Source organism: Panulirus ornatus, chromosome 27 (assembly GCF_036320965.1).
Source record: "Panulirus ornatus isolate Po-2019 chromosome 27, ASM3632096v1, whole genome shotgun sequence".
NCBI lineage: Eukaryota > Metazoa > Arthropoda > Malacostraca > Decapoda > Palinuridae > Panulirus > Panulirus ornatus.
The window spans coordinates 1,888,388-1,908,747 of NC_092250.1; the positions used below are offsets into that span (position 1 = coordinate 1,888,388).

At 42.6% G+C, this 20,360-nt stretch overlaps 2 protein-coding genes across 3 annotated transcripts in view; one reads left to right on the plus strand and one right to left on the minus strand.

Annotated features, from left to right (window-relative positions):
- The window catches only part of LOC139757526 (uncharacterized), a 29,443-nt gene extending 9,260 nt beyond the window's left edge, over positions 1–20,183 (minus strand). The window contains exon 1 of the mRNA XM_071678075.1: positions 19,158–20,183. The gene's annotated coding sequence lies outside the window, so the exon portion shown is untranslated. The remainder of the gene's footprint in view (positions 1–19,157) is intronic.
- LOC139757525 (uncharacterized) lies at positions 6,999–19,151 on the plus strand. Of its 2 annotated transcripts, none has more exons than XM_071678071.1 (9): positions 6,999–8,063; positions 10,219–10,570; positions 11,084–11,238; positions 12,754–12,971; positions 14,329–14,490; positions 14,811–14,974; positions 16,535–16,738; positions 17,210–17,377; positions 17,558–19,151. In XM_071678071.1, the coding sequence occupies exons 2-9, from the start codon at positions 10,366–10,368 to the stop codon at positions 17,815–17,817; spliced, it is 1,536 nt and encodes a 511-aa protein (XP_071534172.1). In that variant the 5' UTR covers positions 6,999–8,063; positions 10,219–10,365; the 3' UTR covers positions 17,818–19,151. The 2 variants fall into 2 exon arrangements, with proteins under 2 accessions (XP_071534172.1, XP_071534173.1); XM_071678072.1 differs by lacking the exon at positions 6,999–8,063 and adding an exon at positions 8,079–8,274.
- Positions 20,184–20,360: the final 177 nt, after the last annotated feature.

Consider the following 20,360-nt stretch of genomic DNA (forward strand, 5'->3'; position numbering starts at 1 on the left):
CCGTAAGAGAAAAAGAATAAAACAATTTCGTATTAAATGTGACGTAGATAACACGATCTAGTTGATTGGCAGATCATGAGCGCACGTCATGACGTCAGAGCGAAAGCTTCGTTCCGCTTGGTCCTTCCCTCCAAATGTACGTTGGTGACGTCACACTCCCTCAGCTCAATGGGGTGTGGGTACCAAGTATTGCCGTGGCCACACACACACACACACACACTCAGGTGTCATTCGCATTTCGACGTACTACAAGACTTCTCCACGCTCGGGAATGCGTCGAATTAACGTACAGTCACCGCTGGGGAAAACCCCAAACACTGAGAATGTGTTTGTGTAATAGTAAGAAATGCCCTGTATGAGAAAGAAAACGGAATTACCAGCCTACCGTTGTCCGCTTCATATAATCAACTCCCGTTACTCAGAGGAAGTTTATATACCCTGGCTAAGCATTTAAGGAGTTACGTACTAAGTTTACGTTACAGTTTAAACATTTCCTTAACGTTACCCAAGATATAATTACTTTGAAAGCCTCGTTCGCTTCGGACGAGAGTGAGGTTATATTACGAACTCACAAGACATTGTTCTCGGAGACATACAACTAGTCCATTTGCTATCGTTAAACAGGCCACAAAGGCGTCTGGTGTCGTCGAACAACGACGCTACTACGTCATCAGTACGTAATGAACGTTCATTGGGAAATACAGACAATACGTGAAGCTACACCAAATTGTATCTGACAAGTTTAGAACTTGATACATAAAGCTAAGGTCGACAAGCATCTTACGAGGTCGGAGCCCGATACACAGATGTAAGCTCTACTATCTATCTATCTATATCAAACATTAGGTAAACAAGAGGAAAAAATTAAGTAAACGATCCGGTCCAATGGAGTCGCAGTATATTGAAAAACTAAGTTTTCAATACCTTAATTCAGAAAAAATATTAGAAAATATTATACAATAAAATCTTTATTGTGTAATATATATTTTTTTTGTATTTTGTATTTTGTATGGCTCTTGTTTCGGTAGCACTGAATTACGCTCGTTTAAAAAGTTATTCAATAAGTCAGTTCCAGTATTAGGCTACCTAGCAACACCCCCTTGCGCAGTTAAGTATAACGGACGCCAACATAACAACGGCAGAAATGTATTCTGTTTATTGCAATGCTTTCATTTTGGACGTTTCATATACGTTGGTCATAGATGCTCACTGTTCACAAGGTGCCTGTGTGTGTGTGAGGGGGAGGAGGGTTGGGTTAGAAAGGTCACATCCCTCTGATACACTTGGCTGTCATCTTAGCACATTCAGGTTCATGCAGATACTGTACCACTTTCTCTCGTGGGGGTTTGGCTTTAAAGGAGGCCTCCAACTTACCTTGAACTGATTGATCGGCCAGGTACGTAGGAAGCGAGGTTGATAGCGTTAAGTTGAGCTGATATGACCAGGCTCGAGACCTGTCTGTGTGCGAGACCTTCACAAGCACGCCATCTGTATCTCGATCCAGAAAGCTCTTCCCTAACCTGATATACAGACGAGGAACGCCTGGCCAGCGGTCTTCCTCCACAGAGAGCGGTAAACAACTAACCTTTAGTCGACGTGAACGAGGTTAAATATATATATAGGTCCTCCGGTCAGTATGGCGTGGTGCAGGGTAATCCATTGTCCCCCGGGGGCCTCGGATATCTATATATCATTATCATATCTTTTTCTTTATTATTATATTTTGTCAATGTCTCCCGCGTTAGCGAGGTAGCGCAAGGAAACAGACGAAAGAATGGCCCAACCCACCCACATACACATGCACATACATACACGTCCACACACGCACATATACATAACTATACATTTCAACGTATATATATATATATATATATATATATATATATATATATATATATATATATATATATATATATATATGAAATGACACCTCCCTCTCCCCGCACGCGCGAGGTAGCGCTAGGAAAAGACAACAAAGGCCACATTCGTTCACACTCAGTCTCTACCTGTAATGTATAATGCACCGACACCACAGCTCCCTTTCCAAATCCAGGCCCCACAAGACTTTCCATGGTTTACCCCAGACGCTTCACATGCCCTAGTTCAATCCACTGACAGCACGCCGACCCCGGTATACCACATTGTTCCAATTCACTCTATTTCTTGCACGCCTCTCACCCTCCTGCACGTTCAGGCCCCGAAAGCTCAAAATCTATTTCACTCCATCCTTCCACCTCCAATTTGGCCTCCCACTTCTCCTAGTTCCCTCCACCTCTGACACATACATCCTCTTTGTCAACCTTTCCTCACTCATTCTCCATGCGACCAAACCATTTCAAGACACCCTCTGCTCTCTCAACCACACTCTTTTTTTTATTACCACACATCTCTCTCTCCCTTTCAATACTTACTCGATCAAACCACCTCACACCACATACTGTCCTCAAACATCTCATTTCCAACACATCCACCCTCCTCCGAACAACCCTATCTATAGCCCACGCCTCGCAACCATATAAGATTGTTGGAACATCCCGGTTCCTTTCCTCAAACATACTACCTATCTCTCCTTTTTTTCCTCATCTTGGTTACATCCACACACATTTAGACACCCCAATCTGAGCCTTCGAGGAGGATGAGCACTCCCCGCGTGACTCATTCTTCTGTTTCTCCTTTTAGAAAGTTAAGATACGAGGAGGGGAGGGTGTCTAGCCCCACCGCTCCCGTCCCCTTAAGTAGCCTTCTAGCTTTGCTAGATAACGGAGGACCAGATCGTGAAGAGAGGTGAATTAACTGGACTAATACGATCCTAGAAAAGAGGGAGGTGATGATATGGGGACTGTCGGTATGCTGTTGTGTGTGTGGCAGTCTTGTATGAACGCCTAGCATCAACGGTCTGTGTCATCCAGCGTTTGAACTGAGGTGTAGGTAGAATGGTGTTGTCGGTGCTGGGGTAGAACACTGGCAACATGCTGCTGGCCGGTGAGAGGAAGTGTGTTTCGAAGTTCCGGTGACGCCGTGGGAAGCTGTTATCACACGCTGTGTGAGCCCTTGCGATCGTTCCAACGGCTGCTCACCATCTGCCGACAGGAGGAGGCAAACACTATGCACTCCGACGGTGTTGGCGTCCTTCAAGGACACCGCCGTTTTGAACTGGGGCACGAGAGGCGATGCGTGTATGTCGACGGTAGAAGGAAATGAACCGTATGAACCCGGGGTGTGGGTCATCCAGGACGGAGGGAGGTGTGAGCCGGACTGTCAGACAGACTAAGGCGATTTTCCACGGCCATGGATGAGGCGCCCAGACTTTTCTCGGAAGTTCTCGGTGGCGTAGACGATTTGGATAGACCGGAGCCGCCACTTTCCTTGGAAGTGGTGCCAGAGAGAGAGAGGAATGTAGGTAGTCCCCCCCGAGACCCCAACATAACTTTGTGTGTACGTCAGACTTGCGGATGCGTATTTAGGTAAGTTCGTGTACTACTAACATGAGAGAGTGGGTGGTGAGGGGAGTGTACTGTGAACCAAGCGAGTGTACCCTAGTTCGCCTTTCAGGTTAGTCTGTGAATACGTATGTATACATGAACTAGTCACCCTAATATGCTCGGGAATCGAACCCGGGCCAAATGGTTTATATCGATACCATGTGTTGGTATATGTTGTAGGTTTCAATGTATGTTTATGACGTGTGTGGCATCAAGCGACCCCCGACTTGAATTTGAAAATCGAGGGGTCACATCCTTGACCATCTCCACCTCGCTCCAGAACCCCCCCCCCCCCCCCCACTGGCTGGAAACCGTCACTCAGGGAAGGTTAAACCTGTGGTTCTCCCATCACGGACCATCACTTAGGTCCCCCAAGAAAAGGACCAGACCCCACGACTAAACTCCCCCACCCCCGATGGCAATCTTAATTGACCCTCGCGTTCTTTGGTGAATGTCGGTATTTTCTACGATTGTAACACTAGGAGGGAAAACGACGAAGAGCGAGGGGGGATTCCCTGCTATGGCTGGTATACTGTGAGTAGCAGGAAATGCTGCTGACCTGTTTGGCCTTGTCCCCTACCGCTGGTTGGCTGGGCGAGACAGTTAAACTGGTGTGGGTGGTCAAGGCATGGAGGAGGTCGCCTCACAGATGGTACATGTTTATTATAATTATTATCATTATTATAATTATTATTATATTATTATTATTATCATTACTACTACTACTACAATCATTGCTATTATCATTATCATTAATTATCATTATTATCATCATTATCATTATTATCATCATCATTACTATAATTATTACTACTGCTATTACTACTACTGCTACTATTACTACTACTACTACTGCTACTACTACTACTACTACTACTACTTACTGCTACTATTACTACTACTACATACCAGCCACACACATCAATTATAGTATCCCAACCTCTTCTTCCTTCGGGACACTATCTCTGAAAATTAAACTTTACCGAAGGAGCTTCGATTGAAACGCTGTATTCCAGTAATACACATCGTGATTATGATACACAAGAGCTTCATATATATATATATATATATATATATATATATATATATATATATATATATATAAATATATATATATATATATCGTATATCAACCACGTTCGCTGGCAAAGTACATGGTTATGTGTGCTGTATATCCTTGACAGCGAAGTTTGTGGTCGGTGTATGAAACACATACTTCACGAAGCTATCCACGTTGCAATCATGACGTTAGATTTAGAAGTTTAGCTAATATTAGATATACAGATAGATAGATAGAATGATAGATAGATAGATAGATAGTAGAGCTTACATCTGTGTATCGGGCTCTGACCTCGTAAGATGCTTGTCGACCTTAGCTTTATGTATCAAGTTCTAAACTTGTAAGATTCACGTATTGTCTATATTTCCCAAAGAACGTTCATTACGTACTGATGACGTAGTAGCGTCGTTGTTCGACGACACCAGACGCCTTTGTGGCCTGTTTAACGATAGCAAATGGACTAGTTGTATGTCTTTGAGAACAATGTCTTGTGAGTTCGTAAAATAACCTCACTCTCGTCCAAAGCGAACGAGGCTTTCAAAGTAATTATATCTTGGGTAACGTTAAGGAAATGTTTAAACTGTAACGTAAACTTAGTACGTAACTCCCTAAATGTCTAGCCAGGGTATATAAACTTCCTCTGAGTAACGGGAGTTGATTATATGAAGCGGACAACGGTAGGCTGGTAATTCCGTTTTCTTTCTCATACGAGGCATTTCTTACTATTACACAAACACATTCTCAGTGTTTGGGGTTTTCCCCAGCGGTGACTGTACGTTAATTCGACGCATTCCCGAGCGTGGAGAAGTCTTGTAGTACGTCGAAATGCGAATGACACCTGAGTATGTGTGTGTGTGTGGCCACGGCAATACTTGGTACCCACAACCCATTGAGCTGAGGGAGTGTGACGTCACCAACGTACATTTGGAGGGAAGGACCAAGCGGAACGAAGCTTTCGCTCTGACGTCATGACGTGCGCTCATGATCTGCCAATCAACTAGATCGTGTTATTTACGTCAAATTTAATACGAAATTGTTTTATTCTTTTTCTCTTACGGTGGTGAATACATACTAAGTTTTTAAGCATTCGATATATTTTCTCTATCAACATTTCGTAAAGTTAGCGAAACTTTGATGGAGCTAACTGATAACTCTGTCCAAAATTGAGAGAGAGAGAGAGAGAGAGAGAGAGAGAGAGAGAGAGAGAGAGAGAGAGAGAGAGAGAGAGAGAGAGAGACTTGGAATTGAGGAACGCAAGATATGGCCAGATTTCCCGTAGCCATTTAGTTCTTAAACTTTCTCACATCCGAGTTCATAGCATTTTAGGGATTTATGAGAATATGTAAAACATATTTCTAAAACGGATTTCATTAGAAATATCAGACTTAGTACCGTTTGTTTAACACTGGCCTTGTGAGTTCAATCGTTGTTTAACACTGGCCTTTCGAGTTCAACATTTTCTTTTTCTATTCTTGCAGGCAAGCGGAGCATTGGAATATATGAAAGAAAAGGAGGTTTTTAGGTGGTGTATCAAGATGGTGACTTTTAAGATAAGATTCTGCCTTGGTGATAAAAATTCATCTCGTTTGACATCAAGTTTCGTTCATACTCGTGGATTTAACATGTTACATAGAGGGTTTTTTTTTAGCATGTTAACATTATGGTCACTCTCAGAGTGCAAGCCAGGCTAGCCAACATGTTGGCTGGAGTGTATCATTCATGCCAGGCAAGATGAGAGAGAGGCCAAGGTTATTGTGGGGGAGATGGGGTATGGAAGGCCAGCAATCCAGGACTTCCATAAGCAGGATCTAGTGAGGGTTTCCAGGCACGTGCTGGTACTGCGACATGGAAAGCAGTGCACTTAGGGTGAAAAAAGAAGAGACATTTACTTGCCTCGGTCGACCCCTACTGCTGGATCAACGTGCGTCAGGGCGTCCAAGAATTTACGCTTCTATGACACGCGTGCGTAGCAAGGTGGCAAGTGGAGACATCACCTCGATCAAGCTTTTACCGGGTTAGGGGCGCCCCTGGAGGGGGAAGAGAGTCGCGGTGCCCACGGAGCTGGACCAGTACCCGGTGCCAAGGCCGGGAACAAAGCACACATCCCCGTAGCCATGGACTACTTAACCTGGTGAGCGGAAATCCATGATATCCTACAACAGGCATGAGGTAGTGGCCCGACTTAGCGGCGGAACAACACAAGTTCTCATAGACCAGTTCTTCTTCACCCGCTGTAAACAAACATGACGCACGAGCCATCAGCTGAGGCAGGGAGTTCGGGGTTTGTATTATTTATATATATATATATATATATTCCTTTTTCTTCCCGTGTACTTTTCTACCCACGGGGTATTTAAGAAAGACCCATAGCGCGTACGTTAACAGTATAATGACCGCCATTTATAAGTCGGTATTCATTAATTGCCACAGACGCTCTTGACGTTCACCGTATTCGTACGCAGATCCGGTGTCTAACTTTTATTTCTTTTTCCATTACGGTGGATTATGTGACGTATAGGGTGATAACGTGTGTGTGTGTGTGTGTGTGTGTGTGTGTGTAATTATTAAGTGGGGGGGGTTAGGCTCGCTAACATAAACTACTTTAAAGTCCTTCTCACCTGGAAATGATACTCACTGGCTTTTTGATCGGCATCAAAATCAACCCTGGCAGTCTCATTAAAAGCCCTGTCAAGGAGGCCCATGTATCTAGACCTGGACACACACCCCCTGGCTCACTATAGCCGGGTCACACAAGCTGTGTGACCAGACCTGGCCAGACCTGTCGTAGTCGCGGGGGGCTTTACCCAGAGTCGAAGTGGACACCAATTTGATAACCAAGTAAAAGAAGAACGAAGAGCTTAGCTGAGGATCAGGCAGTGAAACAGATGATAATGAGGACATATTTAAGCAAGAGGAGTTGTGATAAACAACGGGTGTATCGTGTAGCGAAGTGGGTGCAGCAGAATGCCGCACCGATAGACAGGATTAGGTGAAGGAGAAGCGAGGGGCGAAGTACAGAAATGCATTGGGTTTGGCAGACAGGATGTTGTCAAGATGCATCGCTCGCCACGGGCCACCGTCAGTCAGTAGAACACGTCATCTCCAGGTTTCCGATCACACCTCATCATGGTCGTGAGCAACAGGGTGATCGAAAACTATATATCAACACCTTACATCCATTCCACATCGCCAGTCCATTAAAAACCCTGACGGAAACGCGCCGTGAAGAAGCACGCGCGAAAATCAAGTCAACGAATGAAGTGTATTAATAACTTCGCCAAAAACGTACAGCTGGTACCCGAACGCGGTGGTGAAAGTATAAAGGTGGGAACAAGAAAGTGGTGTGGTCAGTCACCCTGCCCTTTCGGGTAGGTAGTGAGTAAGCGAGTGTGTTCACAAAAGACAATACATACAAATATATAAATATCCGAGGCCCCCGGGGGACAATGGATTACCCTGCACCACGCCATACTGACCGGAGGACCTATATATATATTTAACCTCGTTCACGTCGACTAAAGGTTAGTTGTTTACCGCTCTCTGTGGAGGAAGACCGCTGGCCAGGCGTTCCTCGTCTGTATATCAGGTTAGGGAAGAGCTTTCTGGATCGAGATACAGATGGCGTGCTTGTGAAGGTCTCGCACACAGACAGGTCTCGAGCCTGGTCATATCAGCTCAACTTAACGCTATCAACCTCGCTTCCTACGTACCTGGCCGATCAATCAGTTCAAGGTAAGTTGGAGGCCTCCTTTAAAGCCAAACCCCCACGGGAGAAAGTGGTACAGTATCTGCATGAACCTGAATGTGCTAAGATGACAGCCAAGTGTATCAGAGGGATGTGACCTTTCTAACCCAACCCTCCTCCCCCTCACACACACACATGCACCTTGTGAACAGTGAGCATCTATGACCAACGTATATGAAACGTCCAAAATGAAAGCATTGCAATAAACAGAATACATTTCTGCCGTTGTTATGTTGGCGTCCGTTATACTTAACTGCGCAAGGGGGTGTTGCTAGGTAGCCTAATACTGGAACTGACTTGAATAACTTTTTAAACGAGCGTAATTCAGTGCTACCGAAACAAGAGCCATGTACGTGATACAAAAACAAAAGAAGAATAGATTACACAACAAAGATTTTATTATATGATATTTTCTACATTTTTTTCTGAATTAAGATAGTGAAAATTTACTTCTTCGACATCACTGCGAGTGCATTGGCTTGGATCGGTTACTTTATGTTTTCCTCCTGTTTAAACTTACACAGTTGGCGATTCTTTTTTTTTTCTTTTTAAGCTCCTGTCACACACACACACACACACACACACCACACACACACACCACACACCACACATACATACACACACACACACACCAACAAGCCTGTGTTTAAGTGACCAGTACAAAGGCAAAGGAACGTGTCACCATGATTTTCTTATTATACTTTGTCGCTGTCTCCCGCGTTAGCGAGGTAGTGCAAGGAAAAGACGAAAGAATGGCCCAAAGATTCATCAACTTCAAAACCTAAAATCTAAAGTTCAGTAGTTTTGAACGTTTCGAAAGATGTCTTCAACCTCTTTTTCCCCTTTGAAGAATGTATGTGAAAAATACTTAGAAAAACAAGTGGATTTCTATGTAGCATTTATGGATCTGGAGAAGGCATATGATAGAGTTGATAGAGATGCTCTGTGGAAGGTATTAAGAATATATGGTGTGGGGGGGGGGGGGCAAGTTGCTAGAAGCAGTGAAAAGTTTTTATCGAGGATGTAAGGCATGTGTACGTGTAGGAAGAGAGGAAAGTGATTGGTTCACAGTTAATGTCGGTTTGCGGCAGGGGTGTGTGATGTCTCCATGGTTGTTAATTTGTTTATGGATGGGGTTGTTAGGGAGGTGAATACAAGAGTTTTGGAGAGAGGGGCGAGTATGCAGTCTGTTGTAGATGGGTGGCCTTGAGACGTGAGTCACTTGTTCGCTGATGATACAGCGCTGGTGGCTGATTCGGGTGAGAAACTGCAGAAATTGGTGACTGAGTCTGGTAAAGTGTGTGAAAGAAGAAAGCTGAGAGTAAATGTGAATAAGAACAAGGTTATTGGGTACAGTGGGGTCAAGGGACAAGTCAATTGGGAAGTAAGTTTGAAAGGAGAAAAACTGGAGGAAGTGAAGTGTTTTTGATATCCGGGAGTGGATTTAGCTGATAACATCAGAAAAATTTGAATATTTTTGAAATATGTATACATACATAAATATATGTATACATATGTAATTACAGGCGTCATTGGACTCCGCCTGCCAGTGTTTACGCAGCAAGGAAGCGACAATTCAGCTTCGGTAAGGCTCCACCATCGTCCAAAAGAGTTCATCTCCCTGCTACTGCATGGAGTGCGTCCTTGAAACAGCGAAAAGACTAATACTAGGGGTTTTGAGGCTAAATTATAAATAATGCAGTATAAACATACATATAAACCATACGGTAACTATTACAATTATTTCCTTTTCTCTACATTGGCGTGGACGTGTCGCTCAAGTCTGTTCGAAGCAGTTCCAAATCTTATGCCGTACTTCAGTGGATGTTCTTATGATATCCAGCCTTCTTAATGATGCCAAGGTTAGCCTGGAGAGGCAGTGTGTTCACTCTATCATCCACCTCACTGATGACCATCTCTTTATCTTGCAGGATCTCTGCAACACTTCCACAAAAGAACCCTCGGGGGCTTCACCCCGAACCGTTCGAGCCGGATCGGACTTCGGCTCTCGAGATCAGTCAACCTTACCCACCCTCCGACGACGACCGGGATCCAAATCCTCCCTCGAGAAGAGACCCATGAACATGAACAATGGAAACATAATAATCATGGACGGGAGACAGCCGACAGCACCCGAGGGAGGACGCCATTGTTGCCAAAGGATAGCAGAAGGATGCAAGCTCCTGACGATGCAGGTCAAGAAGGGTTTCCGAAGGTTTCTAGACGACCTGAGGGATGTCAAGACGCTGGTCATCAAGATGACGTACTTCCTCTTCCTAGCAGGTGAGCACCAACCACCTCGCCCGCTGAATGGTGGTGTCATACCTTACATCCCGTTTTCCTCACTCACTCTCTCCTTCACAGCGTTACTATTGTTTTTCAACCGATGTTTCAAGCCTTGATATTACTTCATTGGGCAGCGTTACTATTGTTTTCCAACCGCTGTTTCAAGCCTTGGTATTACTTCAGTGACCATCAGGTCAAAATCCTTCGTGGTTGTGAGCCCTAACACCATTACCGTAACACAGGGGGAAAAGGGTAACAGAAATAAAGAAGTTATGACATTTCGACTCGCTAAGAGCCCTTTCTATCTGAACACGAAACAATAAACTCCTAAGTCATGTGAATTCTAAGCGACCCCTCACAATAGTTTCGTCCATCTTCTGACTCAAGATCCAACACTCACTCTAACCACTCATGTCATGGAGGGTCACAGAAACGCAGGTCTATCATAGTTTACGTCATTTGCCTCGCCTGTGTCATGTAGTGACGGCATGTGTACTCTCTTTCTCCCAGCGATGGTCTTGCCCTGGCCACACTTCACCAAGCACCAGGAGGCGCTGGGACTCACCAAGTACCAAACTGGGATCTTCAGCACTGTGCTCTCCGTCATCTCTATCTTCCTGCCCTTCCTAGGCGGCTTCTTCGGCGACAAGATCGGCAACTTTAAGGTGAGGACACACACACACACACACACACACACACACACACACTACCACACACACACACACACACACACACGTTATCACCCTATACGTGACATAATCCACCGTAATGGAAAAAGATTTAAAAGTTAGACACCGGATCTGCGTACGAATACGGTGAACGTCACGAGCGTCTGTTGCAATTAATGAATACCGACTTATAAATGGCGATCATTATACTGTTAACGTACGCGCTATGGGTCTTTCTTAAATACCCCGTGGGTAGATAAGTACACGGGAAGAAAAAGGAATATATATATATAAATAATACAGACCCCGAACTCCCTGCCTCAGCTGATGGCTCGTGCGTCATGTTTGTTTACAGCGGGTGAAGAAGAACTGGTCTATGAGAACTTGTGTTGTTCCGCCGCTAAGTCGGGCCACTACCTCATGCCTGTTGTAGGATATCATGGATTTCCGCTCACCCGGTTAAGTAGTCCATGGCTACGGGGATGTGTGCTTTGTTCCCGGCCTTGGCACCGGGTACTGGTCCAGCTCCGTGGGCACCGCGACTCTCTTCCCCCTCCAGGGGCGCCCCTAACCCGGTAAAAGCTTGATCGAGGTGATGTCTCTACTTGCCGTCTTGCTACGCACGCGTGTCATAGAAGCGTAAATTCTTCGACGCCCTGACGCACGTTGATCCAGCAGTAGGGGTCGACCGAGGCAAGTAAATGTCTCTTCTTTTTCACCCTAAGTGCACTGCTTTCCATGTCGCAGTACCAGCACGTGCCTGGAAACCCTCACTAGATCCTGCTTATGGAAGTCCTAGATTGCTGGCCTTCCATACCCCATCTCCCCCACAATAACCTTGGCCTCTCTCTCATCTTGCCTGGCATGAATGATACACTCCAGCCAACATGTTGGCCAGCCTGGCTTGCACTCTGAGAGTGACCATAATGTTAACATGCTAAAAAAAAAACCTCTATGTAACATGTTAAATCCACGAGTATGAACGAAACGATGTCAAACGAGATGAATTTTTATCACCAAGGCAGAATCTTATCTTAAAAGTCACCATCTTCATACACCACCTAGAAACCTCTTTTTCTTTCATATATTCCAATGCCCCGCTTGCCTGTAAGAGTGAAAAAATAAAATATTGAACTTAAAAGGCCAGTGTTAAACAACTATTGAACTCAAAGGGCCAGTGTTAAACAACTATTGAACTCAAAAGGCCAGTGTTAAACAACGACTGAACTCAAAAGCCAGTGTTAAACAACTATTGAACTGAAAAGGCCAGTGTTAAACAACTATTGAACTCAAAGGGCCAGTGTTAAACAACTATTGAACTCAAAAGGCCAGTGTTAAACAACGACTGAACTCAAAAGGCCAGTGTTAAACAACGACTGAACTCAAAAGCCTAGTGTGTTAATTTCAATTACTGACTTCCATATGAAGTATCACCCTTGATGACCCTTATGTGACGCAAGTGATTGACCCTATATGTCATATGTAGTTGTTTACGTGTTCAATCCGTGTCAGGTACCCATGAGCATGACGACAGCCCTTGCTGGAGTGGTCGTCATGCTGTTCACTGCCATTCCCTCCGCTGAGTTGTTACCCACTGCAAGTACGAGCCACAACCTCACCATTAACAACTCCCTCCTAACAACCTGGGACGACCGCGACGAGGAGGAGATGGACCGCGTAGCCACGTCCACAACATTTTGGAGTTACCTAACCCTCAGGACCTTGTATGGGTGAGTCACTTTCCTAACTGTAAATTATGCAATTGTTATTCATGAAATAATGTATGTATGCTGGAATCTCACTCATAATCCGATAGGCGAGGAAAAGATTTGCAGTTTTAGGGAATGTAAAACTAAGGAATACACCAAAGAATAATCTCCAGTAATTTCAGCAAATAACAAAGTTATCCGTTATTTATTTTTGGGCCATTGTTGAATGAAGAAGGGTGTTCTTTCATTCAAAGCCTGATATTTCTAATGAAATCCGTTTTAGAAATATATTTTCCATATTCTCCTAAATCCCTAAAATGCTATCAACTACAGTTTAAAAACAGCAGGATTCACGTTAAATAGCGGACATAATTCAGGTGCTTCCCACAAATATCTCTATGGTGACCACTACTCGAGGATGTACCGTTATAACATCTTTCCTCGAACAGTTAAGATGTGGAATCTTCCTCCATTTGTCTTTCCCTCTTTCCTAATTTTTCTTTTAACCTTCAAGAGTCCTATATAAAAACAAACACCTGCAGAACCAAAAAACACCTGCAGAACCCTGACTAATTTCTACATTCTTCCTTTCTTTTTTTTTTTTCACTCCACAGCTGGTCCTTGATTGATGCAACTTTTGCCCTTTACCATATTGATTACTAGTAAAAAAAAAAAAAAAGAGGCCCCTCTCCGCTCTGTAAACAAATTCGCCACTACCTATTTCCTGTATTTAATTTCCCATGTTCATGTCAGACTACTGCATACAGAATATACGACCACGATAGACCTCCACATATTCATTTGATGAAATACTCGATACCATAAAAGACCTTAACATAATCTAAAATAATTTTACGTGTTCGTTTGGGTACACTAAGGTGAAGGTTTTTTCCAAAATTTCTTGGTGGATGATAATTAAGAATTTACAAACTGAAAGTGTCCCCACACCATGAATTAATGAGCTCAAACAGACTTAAATCCAAGGGACACAAAGAGATTCTAAATTGATTATTCAGTTTGAGGGACATGTCCGAGTTTTGCAATAGACAGGAAACCGAAGATATTAAAAAGTCTTTACTGGAAATAACCTTCTGAAAGTCCCATTACTTTCCTGATATAGTCTAATACTTTTATTGATCATTGATCCCCCTACTTTCTTCACATCAACGTCTTAAGCCACGGTAAACTACTGTACTGAAATTATAACAAAATCGCCAAAAATTCGACGAACTTCACATCAAAAGTAGCCTCCCTCATGTTCTCACAAACGGTGTTTTATCCAATAATAATTCTCACTATCAGTGACACTCCTCATTTATGATTAAGTGGAATATAATCAAGATGTATTCATGATTAACGAGCTATTAAAATTGTCCAGAGCGCTGACGGGGATAAGTTTCACGCTGTATGACGGCGCCGTGATGGCCTACGTGCAGACGAAGGGGATCGACTATGGCTTCCAGCGCGCATGGGGCATCTTGGCTGCCCTCTTCTGCGCCTACGTCGGAGGCCTTCTTATCCACCAAGCCGGCGACTACTCGTAAGTCCATTAGACTCCTATCCTTCATAAGAATATACTCAGGAAATACTGTCGAGATACTGACTTCCAAAGTCATTAATTCAAGGATTTAACATCCGACAGGAAGTTACGTCTGGCAACAGCGTAAGTAATTTTACAAGCGTTTTATTGTCGTAGCTAATTACCATTACACAGGATACAGTTATAGTAGTCGTAAACTAGGTGTATGTACAATTATCACTAAATACTCAGTTTCGACTTATTTGCATCTGCTTTCAATGGCGAAATTAACTACCTCCACAGCGTGGAAAGTAATAAACATATGTATCTTTCTTTAACAGTGTGATCTTCTACGTAGCTGGAGCGCTCCATGTTGGGACTGCTGGCCTTATGTTCTTCCTCAATATGGACTTTAAATTACCAGCCCAGTACCTCACCAGAGAAATTCTCAGGCATGTCGCTAACCCAGAAGTGTTTATATTTCTTGGGGCTATGCTGTCAGCAGGTTAGTGCAAAGCTATACGTTAAATCTAAGCCAGTCAATTAAAAATCTAAAAATTTGCTCTGAAATTGCCTGATGTTCAGTTGTTCAGTTCAATGTAACGTACCAAGAACAACAATGAACAAACTGCTCTTCACCTAAAATGCAGTTGGTGATGCAATCTTGGCCCAGGAAAAATGTCAAAACTAAATATGTTTAGCTCCTTTGAACCTAGGTTTATTTTCTGTAATGCCACAGAACTTTGACAGCCATATTTTTTGACCAAGGATGGAGCCTATCCACTTCTGCCAGCTGTGGCAATCTTGATCATTCCTAAGTGTGTGATGCCAGTGAACATGCTGAGAAGTTACACACATTCATCAACCTTTCTTTTCAGTCATACAATCGTGATTTTATTGTGATATTATGTACTGCCTTGTCAATGAGGTTCTTAACACTATTTCAACAGAATACCACCGCTTTATTTGTCTTCTATCATGACCTATGGCTCTTTCCCGTCTCAAAACTCCCATATCAACATTCCAAATTTAATGAGTAACATAGAATGTATAATAATTTACTGTCCGTCTCCCAATGGGGGCAAATAGAAGATTACTGGTGCTAATTCCTTGGTGTTTTGTGTTCCACCTTCACTGGACTGATCAAACTGGTGGTGCCACATACTCTAACACGAGTCTGAGTTGTTCAATTTTCTTGAAATATCAATTTAGATAAATAAAAAGCTCTTCTCCAAAACCCAGACGTTACGAGAACTATCAAGCCAAATTTTTAATAATAAAGTTAAAAGGGAAGTCATAATCCTTGTGGCTCTTGTCACCAATAATAATAATAGTAATCATTATCATTATTATCATTATAATATATTATCATCATATAATATATTTCAATAATAATAATAATAACTAGATTGCGCCATTTATTACGAACCTGGACTAAATTCGCTGGGAGCTCCCGTATATATATGGCGGAAAGAGCAACGAATTTCTTTCCGTGGATGAATTCAGCACTGACACACTGCGTTGTGCTCACAACTGTTCCTTCATCCCCACGGTGAATGAAAGCGAACTGATGAGAGTGTGTGTGTGTGTGCCCCAATATCTCCATTGTCATTCTGACGTCATTTTACAGTAAGCGTTTTTCTATTCTTCAAGGAAGACTGTTTCATTTGCTTGTTTAGTTTTAGGTTACAGTAGATTTGAGACTGGGTCACAGGAGGTTTTCCTTGAAGTTAGTGATAAGAGATTTTTCAAGTATGTTTTCGAACCTAACTCGACACCAGTTTAGGGCTGGCAACACTGTACGGGGTGTCATTCAGTAATTATCAGACATTTACAGTTTGGCTTCACTCAGTCAGCTCACAACACAAGGTACAGTGCACTGTGCACCGTCCTGTCACAGGAAATAAATGACTACCCCGCTTTCTACATTGCTCGAGTCGACGAGTCTTCCCAAGTTCTCTTTCCACTTGACGGAATGTTTTCCGTGTTGGATAAATGATTTTCCCTGCACTCCTACCCGGACTGAATTATTCCCGTACACTCTCTCTCTCTCTTTCTCCTTTAGGCATATTCTCGGGGTACCTGGAAACATTCATGTACCGCTACCTCTCCAGCCTGGGCGCCTCACACCTCCTCCTCGGCCTAACGGTGACGGTTGGGGCACCGTTTGGCTGGGTGCTCAATCTTGTTGCCTCCTGCCTGGTCGGGTTGGTGGGCCACGCCAGCCTCCTCACCCTGGGACTTGTAGCTTTATCCGTCAAAATGCTTGGTAAGTTGGCCAAACCTCCCCTACACCTCCTCTCACAGCTCACAAATGCGCAAGTCTTTTGGGCGACTGAAATTCCTACAAATGTAAATGGAATTCCAAGTAAATAATCATATTTTGTTCCAAACATGTATCGGATACATTGGATAGGTTGCTAGGCTACATTTTTCCCTCCGAAACCGCATTATATAAAATGATTGTTGGTATGTAGTGAGATTCAGTAATTCATGTACAATACATCTTACTGATGACGTTTTGGTATACATATTTCGGTCCTGAAAGTCTACAATTTAACATCAGTGCATATCAGCTATGTCACCATTTAGATAATGATTCAGCTGCGTCCCTTTCACAAACACTATGATGGCCTCTCATATGAGCTGTCTAGAGCTCAATATGGCAGAAATTCATTCTAAAATCCTTCATTAAGCATGAATACCTTCAATGTATCTAGTAAGGTCTTGCCTGCCATAGGGTTAAGCGTGCTGGTGGACCCATGGTGGGCCTTGCTGCTCGAGGTACTAGACTCGCTGTCCTTTGAGCTTCTCACAACGGTCTCCGTCATGTACTGCACAGTCCTCTTCTCCAACAAGTCCATCACCTCCTCTAGAGGGATGATTACCTCTCTCAACTTTGGCCTCGGTGAGTTTTTCCCTCAGTGGATGACGGACGGACATGTTTGCAATGTTGGATAAGCTGCTTCCTCCTAATCAAATTACGTACTCACTGATTATAATATTTTTTGGGGGATATTTAAGGAATCCTTCACAGTTAACAGTGCTGTTTTTCCCCTCCCTAATTCTATTTCATTTTTCTATCCAGGCAAACTTGTAGGGACGTACATGGGCATGGAGATAAGGGAAGTGTTGGGCGACCGAGCGACATTTCGTATCTTCGGCGGGGCAGCGCTGGTGTGTGCTGTCCTCTACGGTGGGTCATACGCCACCCTCGTCAGGCGACCAAGACCCACCGCCCACGACCCACCACCAACGCCGCCCAGTGACGGTCACGAAATTACGGGAATACAAAAATCCGGCGTCGATAATACAGCTCAAAATCAAATGGAAGATGGAGTTTTGTGATCCTGGAACAGTGTTGTTGTGGTTCAAAAGAACTCTGATACCTAACTGCCTTAAAACAGTGAGCTTTTTAGCTGCAAACTAGCTGATAAAACACTACTGGAAACTGTTATAATGACAGACAAGAGTGAAAATACTATATATGAAATGCTGATGAATTAAATGTGTACGGCTACAAGTTCTACAAATTAAGTGCCTTGAGGGACATTAGTACAAACTATAAAGCAGTGATGGAAATGTATATGGAGACGACAGTGATTTGAGAAAATATGTATGGAGACGAGCTCTGGAAATCGTGCTAAATATTTGCAATATGCTGGAAACAATTGCAATTCAGTGACTGGTTTGAGTACAGGGAGGAAACGTAAGGTTTAAGGATGCAAGACAAATGTGAATGTGAATATGTGTACTTGTTTATATCATTTTGAATGTTAATATATATATATATATATATATATATATATATATATATATATATATATATATATTGCATGGTAGGCTAAGAGAGTAAACAGTGGCATGATGCAATCTGTTCTATACAATGGGGAAGCGACGGGACAACTCGAATATGAAGAAAATATATAACTATATTCATTAGAATCTGCAGTGTATTTAAAGTGCATCAATCTCGTAAAACACCAAAAATCCCCTCAACTCCTAAAAGTGGGCATAAGTCTACTACGTTGATGGCAACTGTGGTGTCATATGGAATAAAAAACGAACGAAAATACCAACCCAATAAAACGCTAACACTTTAATTATCTCATAAAAAAAGCCATGTCTTTTGTAAAGTACATAACCCCCTTAATTCTGCAACTGAACTCCAGATTTCCAAACGTTTTCGTTATTCTATCACGCCAAAAGAGGTTTTTTCCCCCCATTTATAACTAGCATTTATCACTGGATAACTCAAGGGGATTTATAGAATTTATGGTGAATTATAAACAACAGTGGCTGTTGTTCTCCCTTATGAAAACCGAATAGTAAATATAATGAATACAGTTTTGGCCTCAATCTTAGTATTTTCTTAATAATTTCAAGGCAATAATATCCCTTAAAGACAGAAACTTTCCCTGATCTTCATTGCCCTCCCAACTATCAGGTTCCGCCTTTGAAAATGAATATCAAAAAAACCATTGTCAATGTACTACATAACACACGTTTTAATCCCCTTCCACCCCACAGGAAACAATTACAATGACATGGAAAGTAGATTACCAAACTGATGAAGCCCTAATTTCTCATACGATCAAATGGTGTCTTCAAGCCGAGTCCCGTGAACTAAAACTGACCCATAATTCTATGAGGACGGGAAACAAAGGGCTTGTTATACCTGCACTTACCTCACTCTCGACGTTTGAAACTGGAACCTTCCATGGAAGAAAAAGCCATGTTCAATACGTTAGAATTTCCGTCTTTTGTTTTTCAATAGAACAAACACAATAAACAATCACAAGACCAAAAAGCACTAAAGATGTTCAAAGCAGAGCTCACAGGACCTCCTACCTCCATGCCCGCCAGGCGTCAACTGTCAGAGGAGATGTGTATGGCGGTGGTTGTTGATACAGTGTTAGTGCTAAGAACGAATCGGCTTCAGAATGCTTCGATACTTTCGAATCTCCCGCAGTACTGGAGTAAGAACAGATTCGGTACCAAATGGCTTTATGAAGCTTCGGAAAAAGTCACAAAAATACTCGAATATTACGTTTATTACTACACTGTGAACCTCACCTTTATTTACTAAATAGTGGTCATTTGGAAATTGAATGCCAGATATATTTTGTGGATTATTACAAGAGAGAATTCTAATATGAGTGAATATAACAATTTCGAATAATGAAACTAAACCAATGCCATGCAACTCATTTCGAGTTGTCATTGATTCAAATGTGGTCAATAAATACTTGAGAAGACACGAGGCGAAATAGACATTCTTGTATTAATCTGATTTAATTGGATAGTAAGTCCAATTTGAAGTCCAATAATTTACCAAACAACTTGTGTTCACTAAAATCGGATTCTTACCCTAGTTAAAGTATATAAAATGTGGTATTTGGTAGTTTGATGATAAGGATGAATACAAAATCATAGATTTATCACGGCTATGCCAGGGAAACCTGCCGCTTTCGTTAGGCAATTCAATAAATTGGTATGACATTAAAGCACTATAATTGTGAATCGCATACCAAATGAGGGTCATCCATGTGATGGTTTTGACTTTTTTTTTTTTTCTCTCTCTCTCTCTCTGCTGGTAGGACATTCAGATCTATGTTTCAAGCAAAATTCACAAGTTTTCCTTGGATATTTCTTCATACACTTACTTCATATCAAAATGTTTTCCTTCATCTTGTCGAATCATCATAAGACCCCTCTTGCAGTGTCCAATACATCAATTTAAAACCTAAACAGCTGAAAATTCAGTGCAGTAAATCGCTGTCATACCAATAATGTCCACCTTTCTGTTTTTTGTGTTTCAGAAACTGGTTCATTTTGTTCGTCCTTGTTGATGTTAGCATCAACTGCCATGTGCAAAATATACATTTGTG

Coding starts and splice junctions, on each gene's coding strand:
- LOC139757525 (XM_071678071.1), top strand. CDS start 10,366: ATGAACATGAACAATGGAAACATAATAATCATGGACGGGAGACAGCCG. Junction 12,972..14,328: donor ACCCTCAGGACCTTGTATGG/GTGAGTCACTTT, acceptor AAAATTGTCCAG/AGCGCTGACGGGGATAAGTT. Junction 14,975..16,534: donor TGGGGCTATGCTGTCAGCAG/GTTAGTGCAAAG, acceptor TTTCTCCTTTAG/GCATATTCTCGGGGTACCTG.